The 24,738-nt window shown below is 41.9% G+C and overlaps 1 protein-coding gene across 1 annotated transcript in view; it reads right to left on the reverse strand.

Moving 5' to 3' along the window:
• Nucleotides 1–3,883: 3,883 nt before the first annotated feature.
• Nucleotides 3,884–24,738, reverse strand: part of ZNF365 (zinc finger protein 365) — a 52,285-nt gene continuing 31,430 nt past the window's right edge. The window contains exons 4-5 of the mRNA XM_073596258.1: nucleotides 11,994–12,031; nucleotides 3,884–6,709 (exon numbers count right to left, since the gene is read on the reverse strand). Coding sequence (XP_073452359.1) covers nucleotides 6,457–6,709; nucleotides 11,994–12,031 — 291 coding nt within the window. The 3' untranslated portion in view covers nucleotides 3,884–6,456. The remainder of the gene's footprint in view (nucleotides 6,710–11,993; nucleotides 12,032–24,738) is intronic.

Raw genomic sequence — 24,738 nt, forward strand, 5'->3', positions numbered from 1 at the left:
CTCTTCTTTACCCAAAAAGCAGTGTCTGACTTTTTTAAGTGCAGCCATCAGTTTCCAATAGCCCTCGTGGCCATGAACTTTTAAAGCAGGCCTATACTCAGATACTGACTTAAAGCCATGGCAACTGTCTTACTAGCACAGATTAAGAATAACAGAATGGCAGAAATGCTTTCCTTTTATGAGAATAACGCTTCTCAAGGTTAATCCGGTGCTGGTCACTGAAAGCTTGGGAATCTGTTTATGTGATCTCCACTGAAGAGAAGCATCAGCCAAAATGGGATATCTGGTCCCTCAGAGTTCATGTGGCACATCGCCAGGATTTTGGTCAAATGGTCATAATTGGAGGGAGCTTAGAGCAGCATTTTCCCCAATATAAGTTAATACTTCAGCAATTCTATTAAAGAGACTCTGCCATCAGACCATTCATTTCAACAAAAATATTCTCATAAGATTATATATGCCTTTAATGTATTTTAAGCATGTCATTTACCTGTAAAGGCCACCCTTGTGTAGACTTCCCAATGCCCTGGGACTACTGCTGGCACTGCCATCTTATCTTGGATGGCATGTCAGCAGCCCCAGCAGACTCACAGCTGTCACTCAAGCTCCCTCCTGGGCAGCTACATATATTGTAAGGTTATATAGGGAAGTGAACAAACAGGGAGGTGCTGGACCAGCACAGACAGTTATTAGATACTCCCAGAAGAGGAGAGGGCTATGATGTGCAAGTGAAGTAGTCTAATTTTCTAGGAATTTCGAAGGCACACTGCAAATAATTAAAAAGAATTCATGAAAAGTAAAAAAAACACTTCAAGCAAGCATTTAAAATACTTAATTTGTATGTGCTTTTACCAGCAATATTTTGGAATGTTGACAGGGTCTCTTTAAAATGTCTCTATCCACTCAGTAAGACATTTAATATAGGGTGAAGTTAAGTTAATAAGTCAACCCCTATTTTCTTGTAAAAATGTTAAATTCAATGAATGAATTGAATGTGAACAGGGTCCCTTGCTAGCTCTGCTGTGGGTGTTGTTAAACATTTTTAGTATAATTGGATTATTTCAGACAATTAATGGGCACCAACGGCTACAATGCCAATGCTGTGACGTCACCCATAGACTTACTATGGGGTGTCTGTTGTCAGCTGTCCCTCCTCTACACTGAAGCTGGCGCTGGGAGACGATCATGTGATGGGATTGGAGCACCCAGAGAATAGGTAAATATAGACACCTTTCCTTTACAGGGTAGGTAGTATAAAGCTTAGAATGGGGTGGGAACAGGTTTAAGCTTGGATAGTATTTGACTGGACTTTTACTTTAAAGCTTTGTCTCTTTGAACAGGTAAATATTCTTTAAATGGAAAATATATTATAACAAAATCAACATGACTAATTAGATAAGATATGGGCTACTGTGATCTCCCATACAGGTAAGTGTAAAAAGAAAAACAGAGACAAACAATCCCACATGTATTTCTACACTACATAACCTATGGAAAGTCCCTAGATCAGTCATTCTCAAAGGGGTTGTAAAGGTAAAAATTTTTTCACCTTAATGCATTCTATGCATTAAGGTGAAAAAACTTTTGACAGTACCGCCGCCCCCAGCCCCCCCGTTTTACTTACCTGACGCCTCGAATCTTCGCTTGCTCGTCCTTGTCATCTTCATTGCAGCTCAGCCTGGTCGCTGATTGGCTGCAGTGGATGGATTCAAAGCAGCGCAGCCATTGGCTCGCGCTGCTGTCAATCACATCCGATGACGCGGCGCACCGGGGGGGCGGGGCCGAGTGATACAGCGAGCGGCTATAGCCGCCGGCTGTATCACGGGAGCGCGCCCGCAAGCACTCACCACCGTGCGAGGGAGCTCGCATTAAGGTGGTAAATGCTTGCGGGGAGGAGCTGAAACAGCCGCCGAGGGACCCCAGAAGACCAGGTTCGGGGCCACTCTGTGCAGAACGAGCTGCACAGTGAAGGTAAGTATAACATGTTTGTTATTTAAAAAAAAAAAAAAATTAACTTTACAACCCCTTTAACCAGGGTTCTATGGAACCCTAAGGTTCCTTCAACTATTGCTAGGGGTTCCTTGAGATTTGGCTGACTGACCACCTGTTCGATGGTGCCTGCATAGTTCCAGTGCCAATGCCACTTGGCAAAGCCAGCAAGATGACACCAGTGACCTTTTTAGCTGCCTTTAGCGGTGCATTCTTCCTACTGACCACCAATATAAGGAGCATTTTTTCCTACTGACTCCCAATAAGTTGGTTTTAGTAAGAGTTTTCTGAGACCTGAAAATTATTATTTTAGGGTAAAAGGTTGCTTGAGATAAGATGTTCATGAAGCAGACACTATCACTAATTCAACTTTTACCTTTGTGAAATATGTTTACTATATATGCGTTTTTTGTCATGACTGGCAGAAACTAGTGGAGTATCTGAAAACACATTTTAATATTGTAATAGATATTATATAAACAATACACTGTGAAAAGTGCAAAACATATATATATATATTATATATATATATATATATATATATTATATATATATATATATATATATATATATATATATATATATATATATATATATATATATATATATATATATATATATATATTTACACACACAAATGGAATTCTTCTAGCGTAGCATAGCCATGGAAACATATTTTCTAAAAAGTGCCAAACGCTAGACAACTACATATACAGTGTGTTCTATAGCAGACTTTCTGTAAAATCACACACAAAACATGCTCAATAAGCATTTTGCCTATTATGTGTGGTGCAAGTACTGTACGTGAGGTATAAGACTCAGAATGGAGTCGGAATCAATATGCTTTCAGGTGCTTTTGAATTGCTTTGACTTGCTTCCTGTTTGCTTTTGATCTGCTGAAGGAGTTGATTTGAGCTGCTTTGTGCTAATTCAAGTTGCTTTTGCATTCACATATGAGGAAGAAATAAAGTGCAAACAAAATTGTATGAACCCTAACAGAGAAATAAGAATGCTATTGTAAAAAGAAAAGATAAATGTCCTTTCTCAATTTTCATAGAATTTCAGCCTAAAACTAAAAGTGTTCTCTCTTCACCAGTGACATCTGGTGTTCGAACTTGGCCACTTAGACATAATGGTGATCAGAAAATAGAAATCAATTTAAATGCTTGGGCTAGGTTCATTGATCCACAGAGGAATTTAAGATATAGTGAATCCTCTGTGTTGGGCTCCACTCCTTGTAACTACAAGGAAGGGTCAGAAACAATTTGGTAAACGTTGGAAACCCTTTATGAAAACTTTTAGTTCTACGCACTCTAAAACATATTTTCTGTGATCGGAATTTATTTTCATTTAATTGCAAATGCCCATGCCTCATACTACCCGCTATATATGCTGAAATGTAATTTATAGAAAAATATTATATTCTTCTTCAAAGTACTTTATTTCCAGTATGCTCTTCACAGCCTTTCAAAACATAGGAATACAGGATATTACAATTTACGGTAATTGTCAAATTCAGGTAGTACATTAATTTTTCTTTCTCCCTGTTTTTCAAGATTAAGGTCATAGTGAAAAAAGTTCAACCTTCTTCTTATGCATTTTGAAACCTTCTCCCTCTTTTGGTCCTTAATATGTAGCTGTACCTAAGGTCCCTATTCATAAAGTAGGGGTTAGAGTGGAAGAAAGCGAGTCTATTAATAAGACCCTTTTTGTTCCTGCAAATTCTTATAAATCTACTAATAAATACCCAAACATTTTTAGTTTTGGCAGGACAATAGCACCTTTTATAACCCAGGTATGGGGCTTGGCTCAACTGGAATGGTTTCCCCAGCAAAGAGTGAAGTTTAATATTGCACTGGGTGGTTTCAAAAATATATGTATAAAACATGGTTCACTCTTACACAAATTATTTAAACAATAATCTGTATATATATATATATATATATATATATATATATATATATATAAAAATAAAGGCATTCACCTGACCCACCCTACACCAATCAAGTCTTTGGGATGGCTGGATAAAAATGTAGCTTATTCTATTATAATTATACAGCTGAATATTCAGCCAGTAAAAAATGGATAAAGTGTACCATCTCCAAGACCAGAATCCCATCACGAATGTATGGATTTAATAAATATTTGCAAATACATGTCAAAAGACTAATGTTTGTACACATCTCAAAACTATTAATGATACTTCAAAGTATGTAATGTTTTAAAAGATAATTATTTCGTTTTTTCACTTTATGTTATTATCGTCTAATATTCTTTCATTTAATAAGCAGGGGGAAAAAATGTAGCAGGTCTTGGTGGTATGGGATCTAGAGAATTATGGCCACATCTTCTATGGATTTACATACTCTAGGTCTGCTTGTCTACTAGTAGCCTAAAATGCGAGTGGTTGATTCAACCTACCACAGTCCACACAAAACTGATATTTACTTGAGCACATACAAGACAGTATATGGGCACATCCAAGACTGGCAACACTTGACAAATCAGCCATGTGGCTCTAGAGCAAGCAAATGAAACAGACATAAAAAGCAGGTCCACACTGACCTTTTTTGCTTTAGGCACTGTAGAGCAATCTATTTTCAAAGTTCATAACAGAATCACTGAAGCTTCTCTCGCCTCTAAGCCAGCTCTGCTCCCCCTGCTACCCCCTCAAACCTGTGATTTATCAGCCTTTCAATCTATACTATAAACACAAAGCAGGAGCTCTAGGAAGAGGTAACAGAGTGAGCTAAGCAGCCTGCAAAAATTATCTGAACAACTTTAGTTCTTCTGCTGTGAACTTTGAGGATGAATTACTCCACAGTGTCTGCACATTCAGAAGACTTGCTTATAAACTCATTTTGTTTGTTAAAAATATGCAAATACTTGGACTTCTATAACCTGGCCACAGGTTCACCTTAAGTTCTCTAAGATACTGATGACACAAAGGGTCATGCACAGTAAATCCCTGACCATATATACCCCATATTGGTGAATATGTAGCAGGCCAATTTACACTATTATAAAATATTTTGGAGCCCTGTATAACACAGCATTCAATACCAATTATTTCTAAAACAGCTTTGCAAACGTCTAGTCTTACTAGTGAAAGGCAACCTCTAAAAGTGCAGATTTACATAATTACTCACTGTACAATGGTCTGTTATTACAGTGTGAGTATAAGTGCTATATAAAAGGTCAGCAGCAGTTGTACAAGCCATAGCTGGCCTTTGACCTATAGTGTAATGTCAGCAATCACGGTCACCCTGTAAATAATAATTATATTTGGAGGCCTTTTTTAACTATAGCAAGTTGCAAAAGCCTAGCTACCTGCAGAAACCAATCAGATTTCATATTTATTTTTTCTTACTGCTGTAATCATTTGTAAGCTGAAATGTTATAGGTTGCTTCAGCCCAAAGCACACCATTACTCTTTAATATAGGTCAGACAGTGTGATAGCTTACTAAAGAATAAACATCATTTTCATTAAAGTTTAAATCCTCAGTCTTTCATTATATATGTTTATATATATAAATATCTAAAATATCATTTTATCTTTTACAGCACTGTACAGTACTGACTATTTATGTGCAAATCATAGAGTGTAAGCAATAAGAAATTGTACAAACATACAGTAGCAATATTCTTTCTCCAGTTTAAAAAGTGAGCTCTACCTAAACTGACATTCAGTTACAGGTAAATGCTTATGAATATAATCATTGTCTAATATATCATGAGAACTCCAGAGGAGAGATATACCCACCAGGGTTCCCAACTCTATGTCCTCCATCAAGGAGTGTCATTCAACCCGCTGTATTCTCTGATAAGTAAAATAAATAAAAAATCCAGAATAAGTAGAAAGTCAAAAGCTAGCCATACATGTATAGATTTCTTTTATTCGACCCACTGGCCAAACGAGAGAAATCTGATAGATTCTTCCATCCACACTAACAAGTGTGAATGGAGGAATCTTCCCTGCTGGCCTTGGTATTCTGACAGCCAGCTCCTGTGGCTGTCTAAATAACTGAACAGTAACTGCATCTGATTGGATGCAGTCATAGTTAGTTTGAAAATTTTCGACCCGACTTTGTCCATTGAAAGATCAACTTTTGTCGAACCAGGTGGTGCCAACAGGGCTACCCCTTTGACCAATTCAGCAGGAATTAGCCGGAATTTAAACCATCTATGGCAGTCTTTAGGATTGTCACAAGTGGGTAAACTTGGGAACTCAGGAGAGGAGAACTCACCATACAGAACTCAGGGACAGATCAATGTGATTCAATGTGTAAGCAGCCAGTCAAAAACTGAGAAACCAGTTTTAAGGTGACTCACCAGTTAATGGACAGTGGCAACAAAGATATGTATTGCAATTCCCTGGATATATTTACAACTCTTTCAGGAAAAAGATACCCCATGAATTGTGAAAGGATATTTGTTTCTGTACAAAATGTAAATAAAGTGGTACTTTAGTACTGTTTATGACCATTATTACACATGCATATCTTTTTCCCAATTTTGGATTTGTTGTGAACTTTCCTGGCAGTGCCTGAAGAGTCCACTTTCTTCTGTGGCTTCCATATTTCTCGGCAACCTTCAGAGGACTCGTGTAATAATTTCATTGGTTGGATGCCAACGCGGTTCATGTAACTGCGACCTTTCTGTGCAGACTGAGGCTTGACATCATGCATGTTATTTGCCAGATTAAAACTTCCTCGGTTCCTGAAAAATGGAACATATATATTGTTATATTTCGAAATACATTCTTTACGTACAACGCTAAATTAAAGTAGATCTAAAGCCCAAACTTTATTTGATTTAAGGCATAGAGTAAGGAATGCTTAAAACCTCTGTAATTTTTTTGTTTGCCATGTTTGTCCCATTGGGAAGATTTCTCTTAACTGAAGTGAATGGAAATTTCTATGAAGATGTCAGTCACCAAAACAATCGTCCCATTGGAAGATTTCCTTTCAATCCCTGTTCTAATCTGAACTTGACATTTTTGGATTTTCTCTCATATTTAAGTAACAGTGAGCCCAATACAAATAGAAAGGGTAAATCTCCCAAGCAGGCACACAGACAGCAACATCAATTTGCCAGGAGTGTTAACCCCTCCCTACTTTATCCAAAACAGAAAAAAAAAGTTTGGCTTCAGATACACGTTAATTACTATAAATTTACTCATATGCAGTATTATCTTCATAAGCCTCGGTTCACACCAGAGGCGGCACGACTTGCAGGTCGCCTCACCGAGGCGACCTGCACACGACTGCCGGGGCGACTTGCAAAACGATTTGTGTATAGAAGTCTATGCAAGTCGCCCCAAGTCGCCCCCAAAGTCGTACAGGAACCTTTTTCTAAGTCGGAGCGACTTGCGTCGCTCCGATTAGAACGGTTCCATTGTACTGAACGGGACGCTACTTGTCAGGCGACCTAGGTCGCCTGACAAGTCATCCCAGTGTGAACCAAGGCTTAATCCACTCACATTAATAGTTTAACTTGCAAGTTACAGTAGAACTATACTGACCTCCCCCCAAGCAACCCTCAGCAGTTTTCAGGTGTTTACAATCCCCTTCATCAGGGCTGGAGAACAAAAGAACCGAAGATAGCATGTGTAAGGCCCCTTTCACACGAGGCGGACTCCGTTTCTACGGAGCCCGCCTCGGTCCGCCGGCTCAGCGGGAGATCAGTCTGTTGAGCCGGTGGATGACAGTTCCCTCTCTGCTCACTGAGCGGGGAGGGGCTTGTCAGGCACCGCTGCTGCCTATGGAGGGATCAGATGAAAACGGACAGCATGTCCGTTTTCATTAGATCTCACCTGATCCGATCCGCCAGCGACGGATCTGGACGTAGAGCCATCCGTCTGCTTTTAGTGGATCGGACCGGGTCGGATGTCAGCGGACATGTCTCCGCTGACATCCGTCGCCCCATAGGCTAACATGGAGCGCCCGTTCAGGTCCGCCGTCAAAACTGACAGGCGGACCTGAACGGTCTGATCGCGTGAAAGGGGCCTAAGACCCAAATGTATAAATGCTTATCTAGAGAGTTGCCATCTTTCTAGACACCAATTTGTACCTTTGATTCTTACATATAATTTCCATATTGTTTTATGGGATTGTGAGCCCCTGAAACACATTGGTTTTTACGTTTGCATCAGATTTGATGAATAAACTCATACTGAACTTTATTTATCAGTGGAGTTCTCACTCTTCTAATTAGTTTCCAGGAATTCCAAAAAATTCTTTTAACCAGCAAAAGGGGTCCAGCGCTCCTATAATACACCTCTGTTCTCTGAGAAAGCTGGTATGGTCAGGTACTGGAGAAGTGTTCATAATAACAACCTAATAATAACCTTAATGTAGTTTTTACCTTTTCTTTGGTCTCTCTAGAAAAGTATTTTTCAAGCTTTTCAATACAGAGGAAACCTTGAAATAACTTTCTGGTCTCGGGAAACCCCTACTAAAAACATTACTATATCTACAACCCATGATACATTAGTGTTTATTGGGAAGAATTACCCCCTTATAGATAGCTAAAAAGATCAATAGTGTCAGTGGGAACTTATCTGAGAGGCAGAAATTGCTCATTGCTCAAGGAATCCCTAGCAACCTCTGGAGAAGCTCTAGGATTCCATGGAACCCTGGTTGAGAAACCCTCCTCTAGAAACTATACAAGTTTGATTGCTATCTTTAATTAGATAACTAAAGAAGTGTTATAATAGATATTGGACATTTATGAAAATCAGCAGCCATCACTGGTATATTGCATACAGAGTAACCAAAACACATTACAGAGAAAATACTAGAATCTACAAAAAATGAATATAGATCTGTATATGCAATTATAGCACTAAAAACCCTAAGCCAACCCAAGCCCAGCCTGGAGCTGGGGTGTCCCCTAGACGTAGGAGACCCCTTCTAGGCCACTGACAGCAGTCCATCTTCCACCCGACTCCCCTGCTGGCCATATTTAAGGGCTGGCCTAGCCACCCTGCCAGGCCAGTACACCTAGGGATTGGCTAGGTTCGCCTAAGTAAGCAGATCAACCCTCCTGGCCTCTGCCCACTAACTTTTAGAAGTTTCTCCAAACTTCCAGAATCAGAGGCACCAGAGACCTGCCCGTATGAGTCATCCAGCCTGACCTGCAATAAACCATGGCCCAGATTCCAGACTCACACTATGAGTCAAATAAATTTGCCTGTACTTCAACACTAGCAAACTAGAGGGTGCTACACAAAAAAAATAGCAAAAGCATTCAAATGTTATTCCAGCTAATCAATTACACAACTGAAATACCTATATGTGAAGTATTTTATCTGCCAAAAGACATTTAATTGTGTTAAGTCACTTATATAATTCCAGGGGCGGACCATGCATTAGAGTCGCACAGGCACTGCGCCCCCTATCCATGTGTCCGGCCCCCTGATCTACATACAGGGCACCGGACCATGGATTCCAATTATGGGGGGGGTTGAAGCACATGATTAGAGCCTATAGGTTCTAATAGGCTTCTAAAAAGGGTGGTCTCAGGAGGCAGAGCACTGCGCTCCGAGCCCACCCAGCTGTGCGAGAATAGCGAATTAATATTTGCTATTCTCACACTAATCCCCCTCCCGGCCTATCAGGAAGCGGGTCGTGAGACCCCTCACCCAATTGGCTGAAAGGACAGGTGATCCTATTGGACGCCTAGCACATAGGAGAAGGAAAGAGGAGACGCACAGCGGAAGCCGCCATGTTGGAGGAGAGGACACAGGAGCCGCTGCCCACAGCCCGCCACCTAGATGGGGTAGGTGCCGTACGACCAGCAGACAGCAAGCGAGCAGGCGGTTGGAGGGTGGTTACTTTTTTTGGATGCAACTGACTTTCTTTTGACCTATATCTGATCAGCTTCAAATGGCTATTATACTATAGATTTGAATAGGAACTCAGGCCATATCACTACTAAATATAATTGAGATCCTCATTGGATTGGCCACTCACACGGACCAGAGTTCTGATAAAACCTGATGAATAGGGCTCACCAGGTAACAGGCACCATATTTTTTCTTTTGATTCAGCGTCCCCCCTACAGTGCTGAGGAACCATTTGGAAAAAGCAAAACTTTCCAGGTATAAGGCAAGTGAGAGTGTTGTCCCTTTTCCTACCTCATACATGATAAGCTTGGTGTCTGGGCAACCTGTCCCCAGCTCCAAAAACTGCCTAAGTGGACAATATACACTCACCGGCCACTTTATTAGGTACACCTGTTCAATTGCTTGGTAACACAAATTGCTAATCAGCCAATTACATGGCAGCAACTCAATGCATTTAAGCATCTAGACGTGGTGAAGACAACTTGCTGAAGTTTAAACTGAGCATCAGAATGGGGAAGAAAGGGGATTTAAGTGACTTTGAACGTGGCATGGTTGTTGGTGCCAAACGGGCTGGTCCGAGTATTTAAAAAACTGCTGATCTAATGGAATTTTCACACACAGCCATCTCCAGGGTTTACAGAGAATGGTCCGAAAAAGAGAAAATATACAGTGGGCGGCAGTTGTGTAGACGAAAATGCTGTGCTGATGTCAGAGGTCTGTCAGAAGAGAATGGGCAGACTGGTTCAAGATGATAGAAAGGCAACAGTAACTCAAATAACCACTCGTTACAACCAAGGTATGCAGAATACCATCTCATAGAGCACAACACATCAAACCTTGAAGCAGATGGGCTACAGAAGCAGAAGACCACACTGAGTGCCACTCCTGCCAGCTAAGAACAGGAAACTGAGGCAAAATTCGCACAGGCTCACCAAATTTGGACAATAGAAGATTGTAAAAACGTTGCCTGGTCTGATGAGTCTCAATTTCAGTTGCGACATTCAGATGGTAGGGTCAGAATTTGGCGTAAACATTGTTAAAGTATGGATTCATTCTGCCTTGTATCAATAGTTCAGGCTGGTGTGTAATGGTGTGGGGGGTATTTTCTTGGCAAACTTTGGGCCCCTTAGTACCAATTAAGCATCGTTTAAATGCCACGGCCTACCTGAGGATTGTTGCCAACCATGTCCATCCTTTTATGACTACAGTGTACCCATCTTCTGATGGCTACTTCCAGCAGGATAATGCACCATGTGTTCACAGTACTCTAATGGCCTTCACAGTCATCAGATTTCATCCCAATAGAACACCTTTGGGATGTGGTGGAACGGGAGATTCACATCATGGATGTGCAGCTGACAAATCTGCAGCAACTGTATGATGCTATCATGTTAATATGGACCAAAATCTGAAGAATGTTTCCAACACCTTGCTGAATCTATGCTATGAAGAAATAAGGCAACAAGGGGGTCCAACCCGGTACTAGCAAGGTATATCTAATAAAGTGGACGGTGAGTGTATATGCCTAATCTTTGCAAAGACCAACTTTCTGAAAGTCCATATTCGCGCAGAAATTTCAGCATAAAGGTACCACCTGACATTATATACTGGATACTTTTTGTGGCAAAGAGGATTTAGGTTAATAGTAACAGACCAGAGGATTACTTTACAGAAACCTATCTTAAAGTATAACCCCTCTCAGTTGTTATTGCTGTCTGTGCCCCCGTTAAGGAGATTCACTCTCTCTATTTGTCCTGTTTACCATTATCATTGAAGTGAAAAAAAATCCCAAATTTTGGGTTGTGCCCAGAAAAGTAATTGAGGGGAAACCTTCCCATGGGGACACTTCTGGTGTCCTGGAGGTCCCCAAGAAATCCCTTTAATTTGCAAGGATTTCCTCTCACTTCCTGTTTGGCTATAGGACAGGAAAGGAAGAGAAGGGAAATCTCTGAAGTGGGACACAGATGGTGAAATAAAAATAGACAGGGGTTATAACCCTCACTTGCTCTATTTAAAATGAAAAAAGTTTTGCCTATAGTTCTACTTTAAGCACAATGATAGAAATTCTATCAAATTCTATGAATCGTATTAAAATTTACAATATAAACATTATTGTATTAAAATATTGTAACTGTAAAAACAAAATATACGTACAAGCACTTGTTTTTCCTGGTAGCCTGAAAATGTACAACCTGTGGGAAGAAAAGAAAAGTTTTCATATGCTTAATACATTTATGTAACCTTAGTAAATACTTATACAGTCCATATCGACCCATAGGGGAAGATTTACTAAAACTGGAGCGGGCAAAATCTGGTGCAAGTCTGAATAGAAACCAATTCGCTTCCATGTTTTATTGTCAAAGCTTAATTGAACAAGCTGAAGTTACAGTGGGGAAAAAGTATTTGATCCCCTGCTGATTTTGTACATTTTCCCACTGACAAAGAAATGATCAGTCTATAAATTTAATGGTAGGTTTATTTTAATAGCGAGAGACAGAATAACAACAAAAATATCCAGAAAAACACATTTCAAAAAAGTTATAACAGTGATTTGCATATTAAAAAGTGAAATAAGTATTTGATCCCCTATCAATCAGCATGATTTCTGGCTCCCAGGTGTTTTCTATACAGGTAATGAGCTGAGATTAGGAGCACTCTCTCCCTTAAAGGGAGTGCTCCTAATCTCAGCTTGTTACCTGTATAAAAGATACCTGTCTACAGAAGCAATCAATCAGTTTCCAATCTCTCCACCATGGCCAAGACCAAAGAGCTGTCCAAGGATATCAGGAACAAGATTGTAGACCTACACAAGGCTGGAATGGGCTACAAGACCATCGCCAAGCAGCTTGGTGAGAGGGTGACAACAGTTGGTGTGATTATTCGCAAATGGAAGAAACACAAAATAACTGTCAATCTCCCTCAGTCTGGGGCTCCATGTAAGATCTCACCTCGCGGAGTTTCAATGATCATTGGAATGGTGAGGAATCAGCCCAGAATTACACGGAAGAATCTTGTCAATGATCTCATGGCAGCTAGGATCATAGTCACCAAGAAAACAATTGGTATTACACTACACCATGAAGGACAGAAATCCTGCAGCGCCCGCAAGGTCCCCCTGCTTAAGAAAGCACATGTACAGGTCCGTTTGCTTGCTGAAGTTTGCTAATGAACATCTGAATGATTCAGAGAACTGGGTGAAAGTGTTGTGGTCAGATGAGACCAAGATCAAGCTCTTTGGCATCAACTCGCCGTGTTTAGAGGAGGAATCCTGTCTATGACCTCATGAACACCACCGTCAAATATGGAGGTGGAAACATTATCCTTTGGGGGTGTTTTTCTGCTAGGTGGACAGGACAACTTCACTGCATCAAAGAAACGATGGACGGGGCCACGTACCGTCAAATTTGGGGTGAGAACCTACTTCCCTCAGCTAGAACATTGAAAATTGGTCGTGGATGGGTATTTCAGCATAACAATGACCCAAATCACAAGGCCAAGGCAATAAAGGAGTGGCTCAAGAAGAAGCATATTAACCACTTAAGGACCGGAAGATTTGCCCCCTGAATGACCAGGCCATTTTTTGCGATACGGCACAGCGTCATTTTAACTGACAATTGCTCGGTCGTTCGACGTTGTACCCAAACAAAATTTGAGTCCTTTTTTCCCCACAAATAAAGCTTTGTTTTAGTGATATTTGATCACCTATGCGGTTTTTATTTTTTGCGCTATAAACAAAAAAAGAGCGACAATTTTGAAAAAAAAAAAAAAACACAATATTTTTTACTTTTTGCTATAATTAATATCCACCCCCCACCCCTCCCCCCCCAAAAAAAAAAGATGTCTTCATCAGTTTAGGCCAATATGTATTCTACATATTTTTGATTAAAAAAAAATTGCAATAAGCGTATATTGATTGGTTTGCGCAAAAGTTATAGCATCTACAAAATAGGGGATAGATTTATGGCATTTTTATTATTTATTATTTATTTATTTATTTATTACTAGTATTGGCAGCGATTTGTGACTTTTAGCGGGACTGCAACATTGCGGTGAACAGATCGGACACTTTATTGGGACCACTGACATTTATACAGCGATCAGAGCTAAAAATAGCCACTGATTACTGTATAAATGACAGTGGCAGGGAAGGGGTTAACACTAGGGGGCGATCAAAGGGTTAAGTGTTCCCTAGGGAGGTGTTTCTAACTGTGGGGGCATTTATCTTAATGCATAGAATGCACCCCTTTAACCACTTGAGGTACGGGCCATAGCCGAATGATGGCCACAGCGCGGACCTCAAATTCTGGGAGGCCGTCATGGGACGTCCTCCCCTGTGCGGGCGCGCGGAGCAGGCGCTGTGATCACCGAGTCATGGAGACTCGGGTGACCACAGATCCGAGTAAGGGGCCGATCCCGGCCCCTTACCATGTGATCAGCTGTCAGCCAATGACAGCTGATCACATGATGTAATTTCATTTTCTCCTCACGCTTACAGCGTGAGGAGAAAAAAAAGTCGATCACCGGCTTATGTTAAAGGGACATCGGTCCCGAAGAGGAAGGAGGCACATATGCCTCATCTGAGCCTACCAGTGCCATCTGTCATTGCCACCTGCCAGTACCCAGCAGTGCCACCTATGAATGCCCACAAGTGCCACCTATCAATGCCCACCAGTGTTGCCAATCAGTGCCACCTAGCAGTGCTGCCAGTGTAAGCAATCTTTGCCCATTATTGCCACCCATCAGTGCCCATCACTGCCACCCATCACCCATCAGTGCGTACATCAATGAAGGAGAAAAATTACCTGTTTGCAAAATTTTATAACAAAATATAAAAAATATATTTTTTTTTTAAAAATTAGGTCTTTTTCAATTTTTTTAACAAAAAATAAAAACCACAGAGGTGATCAAATATCACCAAAAGAAAGCTCTATTTGTGGGGGAAAAAATGATAAAAATCTAATTTGAGTACAGTGTTGTATGACCGCGCAATTGTCATTCAAAGTGCGACAGCGCTAAAAGCTGAAAATTGGTCTGGACAGGAGGGGGGTTTAAGTGCCCAGTAAGCAAGTGGTTAAAGAACATTTGATTCTAAGCTCTATGAGCAGGGCCCTCCTATTGCTTCTGTATTGAACTGTAACGTAATCGTACTTTCTCCCTTCATATGGTAAAGTGCTATGCAAACTGCTGGCGCTATATACAGTAAATCCTGTATAATAATAATAATAATAATAATAACAATGCATTGCACAGATCTAATCACAATTTAAAAGAATGGCTAACGTATATACACACTTTGAAGTGTTTTTTTTAAATGCATGCATTAATACAAATAAGTGGGAAACGCTTCAAAATGCATGTTGACGAATGTCGCCGTGTGTATTAAAGGCGAGCTCTGGGAAACAAATTACCACTAGCAGTGGGGCACTGTAAGGGTTAAATGCTCATTTAGATCTGGGGGATATAAAAAAAAAAAAAAAAGATCTACTTACCCAATCCTCCACACTGCTAGACCAGTCCCTGCAGCATCTTCTCCCCCCTGCTTCAGCGGTCTAATGTCCTGACACCATCAAAGAAAGAAAATACATACGTGCGCTTGCAATATAATGACTAGCATATAATGATAAATCATATGTGAAAACATTTCATAAACTCCTTAAGAGGTGAATAAAGTCCATTCATAAACAAAAATTCAGTGAAAAAGGACAAGTGAGTCCAATAGACAAGGGTCCCACATCCAAAGTTGATCCACCTCAACCCACATGAGAGGGAAGGGGAAGAGCGAGATGTGAAGGGGGCGTCCAGACTCCAGGTACATCCAGGTGACAATAAGGTTATGCGCTTACTGGAACGGATGGACCTCCTCTGTGGCAAGGTCATACACACAAGCAGATACAGCCCTCTACAGGGACAGATGAACTCCAACGCCAGGATCTCCGGATGCTTGTAATAGTCCTAGGACAGGCGGGTCAATCTGGAAAAAACTCACTGGTCCAGGGGGCCGCGAGTGCAAAAAAGCTCCAATGGTGCAGTAAGGATAAATAAGCCTTTATTGCTCAAAAGTGCGGAGAACACTCCTCCGCCATAAAAACATATTAAAAAGCTGGCAAGTAAAAAACAGTAGCGAACACCCGTGTGCAATACAAACATTGGGCGTACGACGTAATGGCGTGTAGTGCGTAGCCACGCCCTACATGTTTCGTCATAAATGACGTCTTCAAAGGGGCACGGGCGACGCACTGAGCCATCACCTTTATACTGGTATACGGCAACCAGACCTCGTTTTCGTCTGGATGTCGTAACATAGTTAACACTAATAGTGCGCAGGAGAACACCAAGCCTTGACATGATGTATGCCACACTGAAATACTTAAGCAGAAAACACGGAAATAGGAAGAGAGAATAAGTGACAGGGTAAAATAAATAAACAAACACGGAGGATGTATATAGACTGACACTACTCAGCCAACATCCAGCGTGCATGAGTTCCACAAAAGGGCACAGAAGCAACCAAATGTTACCACATCCAGACGAAAACGAGGTCTGGTTGCCGTTTACCAGTATAAAGGTGATGGCTCAGTGCATCGCCTGTGCCCCTTTGAAGACGTAATTTATGACGAAACATGTAGGGCGTGGCTATGCACTACACGCCATCACGTCGTTCGCCCCATGTTTGTATTGCACACGGGTGTTCACTACTTTTTTTTTTTTGCCGGCTTTTTAATATGTTTTTATGGCAGAGGAGTGTTCTCCGCACTTTTGAGCAATAAAGGCTTACTTATCCTTACTACACCATTGGAGCTTTTTTGCACTCACGGCCCCCTGGACCAGTGGGTTTTTTCCAGATTGACCCGCCTGTCCTAGGACTATTACAAGCATTCGGAGATCCTGACGTGGGAGTTCATCTGTCCCTGCAGAGGGCTGTATCTGCTTGTGTGTATGACCTTGCCACAGAGGGTCCATCCGTTCCAGTAAGCGCATAACCTTATTGTCACCTGGATGTACCTGGAGTCTGGACGCTCCCTTCACATCTCGCTCTTCCCCTCCCCTCTCATGTGGGTTGAGGTGGATGAACTTCGGATGTGGGACCCCTGTCTATTGGACTCACTTGTCCTTTTTTACTGAATTTTTGTTTATGAATGGACTTTATTCACCTCTTAAGGAGTTTATGAACTTTAATCACCACTCTCTGACCAATTTTTTCACATATGATTTATCATTATATGCTAGTCATTATATTGCAAGTGCACTTATGTATTTTCTTTCATGTTTACTACACTGATATTTGTGGTTTTTGTTGCAGCTGCATCTTTCTATTAATTTTTTATGCTCTCAGCGTGGTATTTTTTCTTTACTCTGACACCATCAAGCCCTGCATGGGATAAAATGATAGTGAGGGACAGTCTCCCGCGGGAGGGTGGGGAGCTCTATCTGCTGGGAAATTGGAGGATCAGGTAAGTATTTTGATAGCGCATTTCAATGTGTGTTACAACTAGAGTTGTCGGTGCCAATACCGAGCATTTGCTGGAGTACTTGTACAAATGCTCCCGATGCCTAGTCCAATACCTGGACACTCAGGGATGATCGGTGCGGCAGCAGGGGAAGTTATAATCTCCCTGTGTGGCTTTCAATAAAGCAGCTGACAGCGGGTTTTCCTCCTCTCCCCTCCGCGGCTTTCAGCTGCTTCATTGAAAGCCACACACGGAGATCGGTGATTATAACTTCCCCCACTGCTGCACCGATCGATCCTGAGTGTCCACTGTATCCGCCTCTGGCTCCCCTCTTTGTCCTCCTCTGTGCTCCTCCGTGAGCTCCTCCAGTCCCCCCCATCCTCCTCTCCTCCCCCTCTGTGTGCTCCTCCACCCCCCCCCTCCATCCTCCTCCGGCCCCCCTGTCCCATATCTTTCAGGATGGGGAGCGGAGGAAGGAGACAGTACATCTGTCATTTACCGCCTCCTTCCTTATCTGAATGGATGGATGAATGGATGGATTTTCTGATTACTGACTCTATCCATTCATACCTGAGCATCATAAACTGCGTTTACAATGCTTCAATTTATGAATGGAGAGGAGCCTCTGTCTCCTCTCCATTCATCTTCAGTGCAGCTGAGGCTGCTGAGAAAGTGACTGGAGAATTTCTATCCTCAGTCCCTTTCCATGTCTCAAAGGGGAGATGTCAGGGGTCTGTTTAAACCCCTGACATCTCACCAAAGCCCCCCTATCCCCAAGCAGGATTAAATTTAAAAAAAAATAAATTTGTAATAAATATTTTAAAGTAATAAAGTAAAAGTGAAAAAAAAAAATTATATATATATATATATATATATATATATATATATATATATATATATATATGCAGCAAAGTGGGAGTAAAAACAGGTGGTTTACTTAATAGAATGCCTATAATGTGGGGATAGCTTTTTATGTATATACAGTATTTTTTTGCATATGGTTAAATATTTGTAGTGTGATTATCTCCTCGCGTCATTTACAATGGTTTCCTGATTCTTCTGACTGTTTACATTCTTGCGGATCATGGCGGCGGCTGTGTTATGTGACTACTATAGTAACCAGACTGCAGTCTATTTAGAGCGTGATGCCGTTAACCTGCCTGGGTCTTTGAGAAAGTCGATTGGGCACAACACATCAGTCAGGCGGTGACGTCATCACGCTGGGCGGAGCTTGGAAGCCATATGCAATAGGGTTACAAGATATGCTTCATATTTTCTTTGGACATGTGAGTGTTATTTTAAATTTGCAATAAAACTGGATGAGTGATCTACGCTACTGGGTCTTCTTCTTGCTTCCTATACGTATCTTATGGCCCTAAGAATTTGATGATCGGGATATCGAGTGGAGCAGTGTCCCTGTATTAATAAAGTGGATTTGACCTCCTCTAGCATAGCGAAGTCCTGCAGAGAAGGTCCCGGGACACCCATGAGGTGGGGTGTAGGGCGCTGTGATGTGTTTCTAAAGTGAAGAGCATTTTGTGGGAAGAGATTTATATGCTTTATTTGAGACTGCACATTCACTGGGTGGTGTATGGGATTTCTATATGAACTTCCTACTACATGAACTTTATGTTATATGGACTTTTTATGATCATTATTTACTGTACCCCAATTTTTTGATTATTGATTACTAGTATGCACTAATACAGTATCTCACAAAAGGGAACATGTACTGTGATATACTGAAGCCCCCTCTCTTCGGAAACCTGGGACGCAGGGCAGTATTCCAAAATGGTAACAACATCAAACACACCCCAAATACACCTCCAAGACGACCACTGCCTTGCTAAAGAAGTTGAGGACTGGCCAAGCATGTCTCCAGACCTAAACCCTATTGAGCATCTGTGGGGTATTCCTCAAATGGAAGGTGGAGGAGCGCAAGGTCTCTTAAATCCACCATCTCCCTGATGTCATCATGGAGGAGTGGAAGAGGACTCCAGTGGCAATCTGTGAAGCTCTGGTGAACACCATGCCCAAGAGGGTTAAGGCAGTGCTGGAAAATAATGGTGGTCACACAAAATATTCACACTTTGACCCAATTTGGACATTTTCACTTAGGGGTGTACTCACGTTTGTTGCCAGCGGTTTAGACATTAATGGCTGTGTGTTGAGTTATTTTGAGGGGACGGCAAATTTACACTGTTACACAAGCTGTACACTCACTACTTTACATTGTAGCAAAGTGTCATTTCTTTAGTGTTGTCACATGAAAAGATATAATAAAATATTTGCAGAAATGCGAGGGGTGTACTCACTTTTGTGAGATACTGTATATATGATTGAGAGTTACTAATGTACATTGATTATGTTTTATTTATTTGATATCACAAAGTAGCGCTGCACTATTTAAAGTGGAAATCCACCCAAAAGTGGAAGCTCCGCTCATCTGCTTCCTCCCCCCTCCGGTGCCACATTTGTCACCTTTCAGAGGGAGGGGGAAATGGATACCTGTTTTTGACAGGTATCCATCCCCACTTCTGGGAGACCTGGTTGCGGCAAGGTCCCCTGGAAGTTCGCCCCCCTCCTACTTCCCTCGCGCTGGGCCATTCTCAAAGCACAGTGGGCTTCACGCATGCGCAGTAAGGAACCGGCTGTGAAGCCACAAGGCTTTCACTGCCGGTTTCCCTTACAGGCAATGGCGGCAGCAGCACCTGAGAGCCGATGGAAGCATTGGCTGGATTCCGGGACAGGTAAGTGTCCTAATATTAAAAGTCAGCAGCTACAGTACTTGTAGCTGCTGACTTTAAATTTTTTTGTGGGGGGGCCTGGAAATCCTCTAAGTGTTATATAAAACAGGTAGTTAATCCATGTTTTTATCATACCCTCTACCTACATGATAACATAATTGCTGCTCAGGTCCATTCATAATGCCCTATCCAGATGCTTTGCAGTCTGCCAAATTTAACTTGGCATGTTGTGCTTGGCAGGTGGTGCTTCCCAAAGTACAGACAAAAAATCTCTCTCCTGCGCTTGAGTGAATAAAACCTCAATAATGATGATAAAGCCAAAATGCTTCAGTGGTGTCTGCCGTCTTGCAGCCTGTAACGATATCACGTATGGGACATGAAAAGCTGTAGCTAGCTGCCATCTTGTGTGGAAGTAGCCATGACAGTTTTGAGAACCATGTAACCTCACAGAGAACTCTGAACTCCGTCTTCCCCACCTTAGGAATTCAAAGCTTTTTAAGTTCAACAGAAAAGGTTATCTCAACAGAGAAAACAGTTCAGGCCTGTCGTAAAACTGTCACCCTCCCCATTCAGAGACCAAACAGGCCTAGGTCGTAAAGTCTTCTGAATACACCTCATAAGAATAAGTATGAAATTTCAGCATGTTTCATAACTTCTGACTTAGTAATAGCACAGACATAATCTGGACATATTTAGCTTCCTCAGATAATAGGGAACGTTTCAAGTCCAGACACCCCTATGTCAGGTCATATGGGAAACCCCTGGGACCACTTATTCCTCCAAAGCAGGCTATACGTTATAGATATGGCATGTTTAGACTTGTTTTGAAGGAAATCTCAAGTTGAATAATAATATGGATATTTGGAGTCTGTAAACCCTACAGATGCAGATATATGAACATGTATTACAAAATGTACCTGGGACGTGGTCATGAGTGTAGACACCTCCCAGCAACCAACCCCTACACCAGCTGACCAGATGATTGGTTACTGGTCGCTGTCAACACCCCTTTTGATTTGACAGAAAAGAGGAGATGCCAAGACAATGGTCAGTTCTCCTTTTACCATCCAAGAAGAAACATCTGCCAAGTCGAGAACCAATGACCTAGCTCATCGATCGAACTCTGATCAACCCTCGGACATTAATTGCAAGTATCCTTCCTTCCCAATTCTACCTTATTGCTTTGCGGCTGTATATTGTCTTTATCTTTTGAAACATCTTTTTTCTGTAAATATTTTATTTGCATCAACCTTGACCTTTTCATAATAAACCCTTATGTTGAAAAGTGTTAACCTTGTCTCTAAAGCTCTTAATGCAAGCTATAAATGAACCTGCCTCTTGAAGGGCGCTACTGTTGTAGAGTAAGACTCTGAGCAGACCTGTCTGTGGTGACAGTGTGTGTGGCAGACGCTTATTCTAAAATTATAATTGGTATTGCAAAATTACGAGTTTCCCCCGGCTCGGTCTTTTAAACGGGGGTGGTGGCAGTTAAAGGGTTAATTGTGTAATTAGCCCAGTGACAATCACTCTCAGGCTGCTCGCACCTAGATTGTGGTCCTGCAAGCTGGAAAATCTTTGTGCTGGGCGCAGCTGAGAGTGGCATTGTTACGTAAGTGACAGCGTGGTGTGAGGTTGGCGGGTCCTTTGTCGCGAGTTAGCGAGGAGGGCAGGGATCTGACACCCGCGTTCGTCACACAGCCCTCTTCAGAACATTGGGTATTCATGGGCTACAAAGAAATAAAAAGAAAAAGAGGGCGCACCGCCCGCTTAGGCTCTGAGGAAAGGGGTTCTCCCCAGAAACGCGTCAGCCATCGCCTCATCTATCCGATGTCCGGTCCCGATCACGTCTTGATGTCCGCTACTGCGTACCTGCAGCTATTGTTCATGTTTAAACGTACATGCTCGTTTGTGAGTATCCATTTGTTGTTTTATCTTTTTAATAAACACTATTTGTGGTAATGCACTAGGTCGGTGTGCCCTCTTTTTCTTTTTATTTCATTGGTGCTTCCCAAAGTACCCACTGAAGTATAATCATGCTGCAAATGCAGGCCAAACACTCACCATCCAGCGCAGCATTTCAATGTAGAATCCTCCACCTTGGAATAAAAAAAAAAAAAGGCATTCAGGAGGCTGCAATATTGCCTCCTTAATGAGGAGCTCCAGGCTCCTGCAGAAAAAAATAAAAGTCAGCAACTACAAATACTGTAGCTGCTGACTTTTAATATTAGGACATTTACCTGTCCAGGAATCCAGCGGTGTCTTCACCTGAATTGATTTTCAGACGGCTATCGGGTGCTGCCGCTGCCATCTCCCCCAGTTGCTGCTGCCCCCAGCTGCGGGGGGAGGAGGGTCGAACTTCTGGCTGAGTTATCCGCGGCAAGTCAAAACCAGGTACCCCCCCAAAAGTTTGCAAATGTGGCGGGTGGGAGGGGAAGGCAGATAAGCAGAGCTTCCTCTAACACCTAAAAACTGCTACTCTACTGCCTCTTAAAGACAGAGAAGCAGTAAAGTTCACTGGCGGTGTGAATGGGACCTAAGTGCCTCAGGAAGCAAGGGAAAATTAGAAATACAGACATCACTAAAAATCTCACATAGGTTCTAACACTCCGCCACTGTATCCAATACTAGAGGAAAAAAAGATTTAATGGGAGCTTTACTTTTTTACTAGTCCTCTATGAAAAACAAAAATTACTAATACTAATGCATTTTGATTTTAGTGGAAATTGTAAAGACACAATCACCAAAAACCAACCAGTAGTGTTTACAGAAGTCAGCACAGAAAAGTTTATTATAGACGAAGTCCATTACATTTGTCCCCCAGAAGTCTGGATAATCACACTATCCATTTCCTAGCCAACCATAAGGAATTGAGCTTTCATCTAGGCCATTACTCTCTAATCTATTTCTCAGAAAACATTGTTTGCACTGCAGATATGGATTGTAATTAATCAAAAGTATAGTGGAGTAGGTAAGTATATAAGAAGCATCATTCAAACACAGGTCGAGTCAATCAACAATGCAATTCACCTTTTTATTTTATATGTGATGGTACTTCAGCCCAGTGCTATGTTAGATTTCATTCCAGTTTATATAGAGGCAGAACTTTTTCATAGAAAAGTTAGGGAATGTTATTTTATATGCTTCAAATATTATCTAACCCGGACATTTATCCTCCACCCCACTTAACCCTATTACCTTCCATAACCTTAACCACTTCAGCCCCGGAAGGCTTTACCCCCTTCCTGACCAGGCCATTTTTTGCGATATGGTACAGTGATCAGCGATTTTTACCGTGACTGCAACATTGCGGCAGACAGATTGGACACTTTTAACACTTTTTTGGTACTAAAAATAGCAACTGATTACTGTATAAATGTCATTAGCAGGGAAGGGGTTAACACTAGAGGGCGATCAAGGGGTATATCTGTGTTTCCTAGGTGTGTTCTAACTGTGGGGGGATAGGACTGACTACAGGAGGAGACCGTTCGGTGTGTCCCTACCTAGTAGGAGCACATGATCTGTCTCCTCTCCCCTGAGAGAACCAGGATTTGTGTGTTTACACACACAGATCCCGGCTCCCGCTCTGTCACAAGCGATCGCGGGTGCCCAGCGGTCATCGTGCCTGCCGGGCACACGTGCCTGCTAAAGTGTCTTAAAGAGCCGATGTACAGCTAAGATGGCTCACGCAGGGGAGCCAGCTTGAGCAGTATAACCATGGCGGCTGGTCGAGAAGGGGTTAAAGTGTTACTAAACCCACAACAGTAAAATCTGTCTGTATATGCAGAATAGCATACTTGTTATACTCACTGTGGAACTTAAGGGGTTAATCCTCTGTATTGTGTAAAAAGGCTCTTTTATCCTGTATGGACAGATCCTCCCCCTCCTGCAGGGTCTCTCTGGGCAAGGCCGGATAAGACAGAGTCAGAGTGGTCCCCCTGCACATGCTCAGTTTGGTCTCTATTTCTGGAGAGAACATTTCCTGTCTTGAGCTGAGCCAGCCAGGTCACATGGTATTGACATCACACAAGTGGGTGTGTATACAGATCCTAAATCACAGCCCAGTCCCACCCACCTCCTCCATGCCCAGTAACTAAAAAAAAATAACACAGTGGGTGGGATGTCACATCTTAAATTCAAGAATGACCCGCCTCCCATAACAGCATGAAGACACAGGCTATAGTGGAAATGTCCTCCTACCTGAACTCTCAGCACTGGACAGACCCTGCAGTTTATCACGTGACCATGGTATACAGATCAACCAATAAGGTATATAGTGGCAGTATTTTAATATAAAAAGAAGATTTATAAGCTGTGGGCACTGGGGGGGGGGGGGGGGGGGTAACTATTTTCATATTACTGGGTTTAGGCCAAATTTTCAAACAGGAGTACAGGGAAACCCTACTGACCTGCCCTCATTTGTATTCACACCCACAACAAATCACTCCTGATTTAACCACTTCCACAGAATCATGCCCCCATTTTAAATGTGACCTGAAACTTTTGGAATAAGAAGTAAACATTCAAGGTATAAATACAAAATGTCTTGGGCACCAGGGGTAGAGAAATTCTGCTTTATGTGCTAGCGCAAATTGTGGGTGTGGTCAAATTGTTGTAACAGTGGGAGGGGCTTAAGGGGGTATGGTTAAAATAGTTATAAAGGCTCTAGGTTTTTTACTTTTGTGCATTGTACGCACAAAGGTAAAA

The sequence above is a fragment of the Aquarana catesbeiana genome, linkage group LG08 (genome assembly GCF_042186555.1).
Source record: "Aquarana catesbeiana isolate 2022-GZ linkage group LG08, ASM4218655v1, whole genome shotgun sequence".
NCBI lineage: Eukaryota > Metazoa > Chordata > Amphibia > Anura > Ranidae > Aquarana > Aquarana catesbeiana.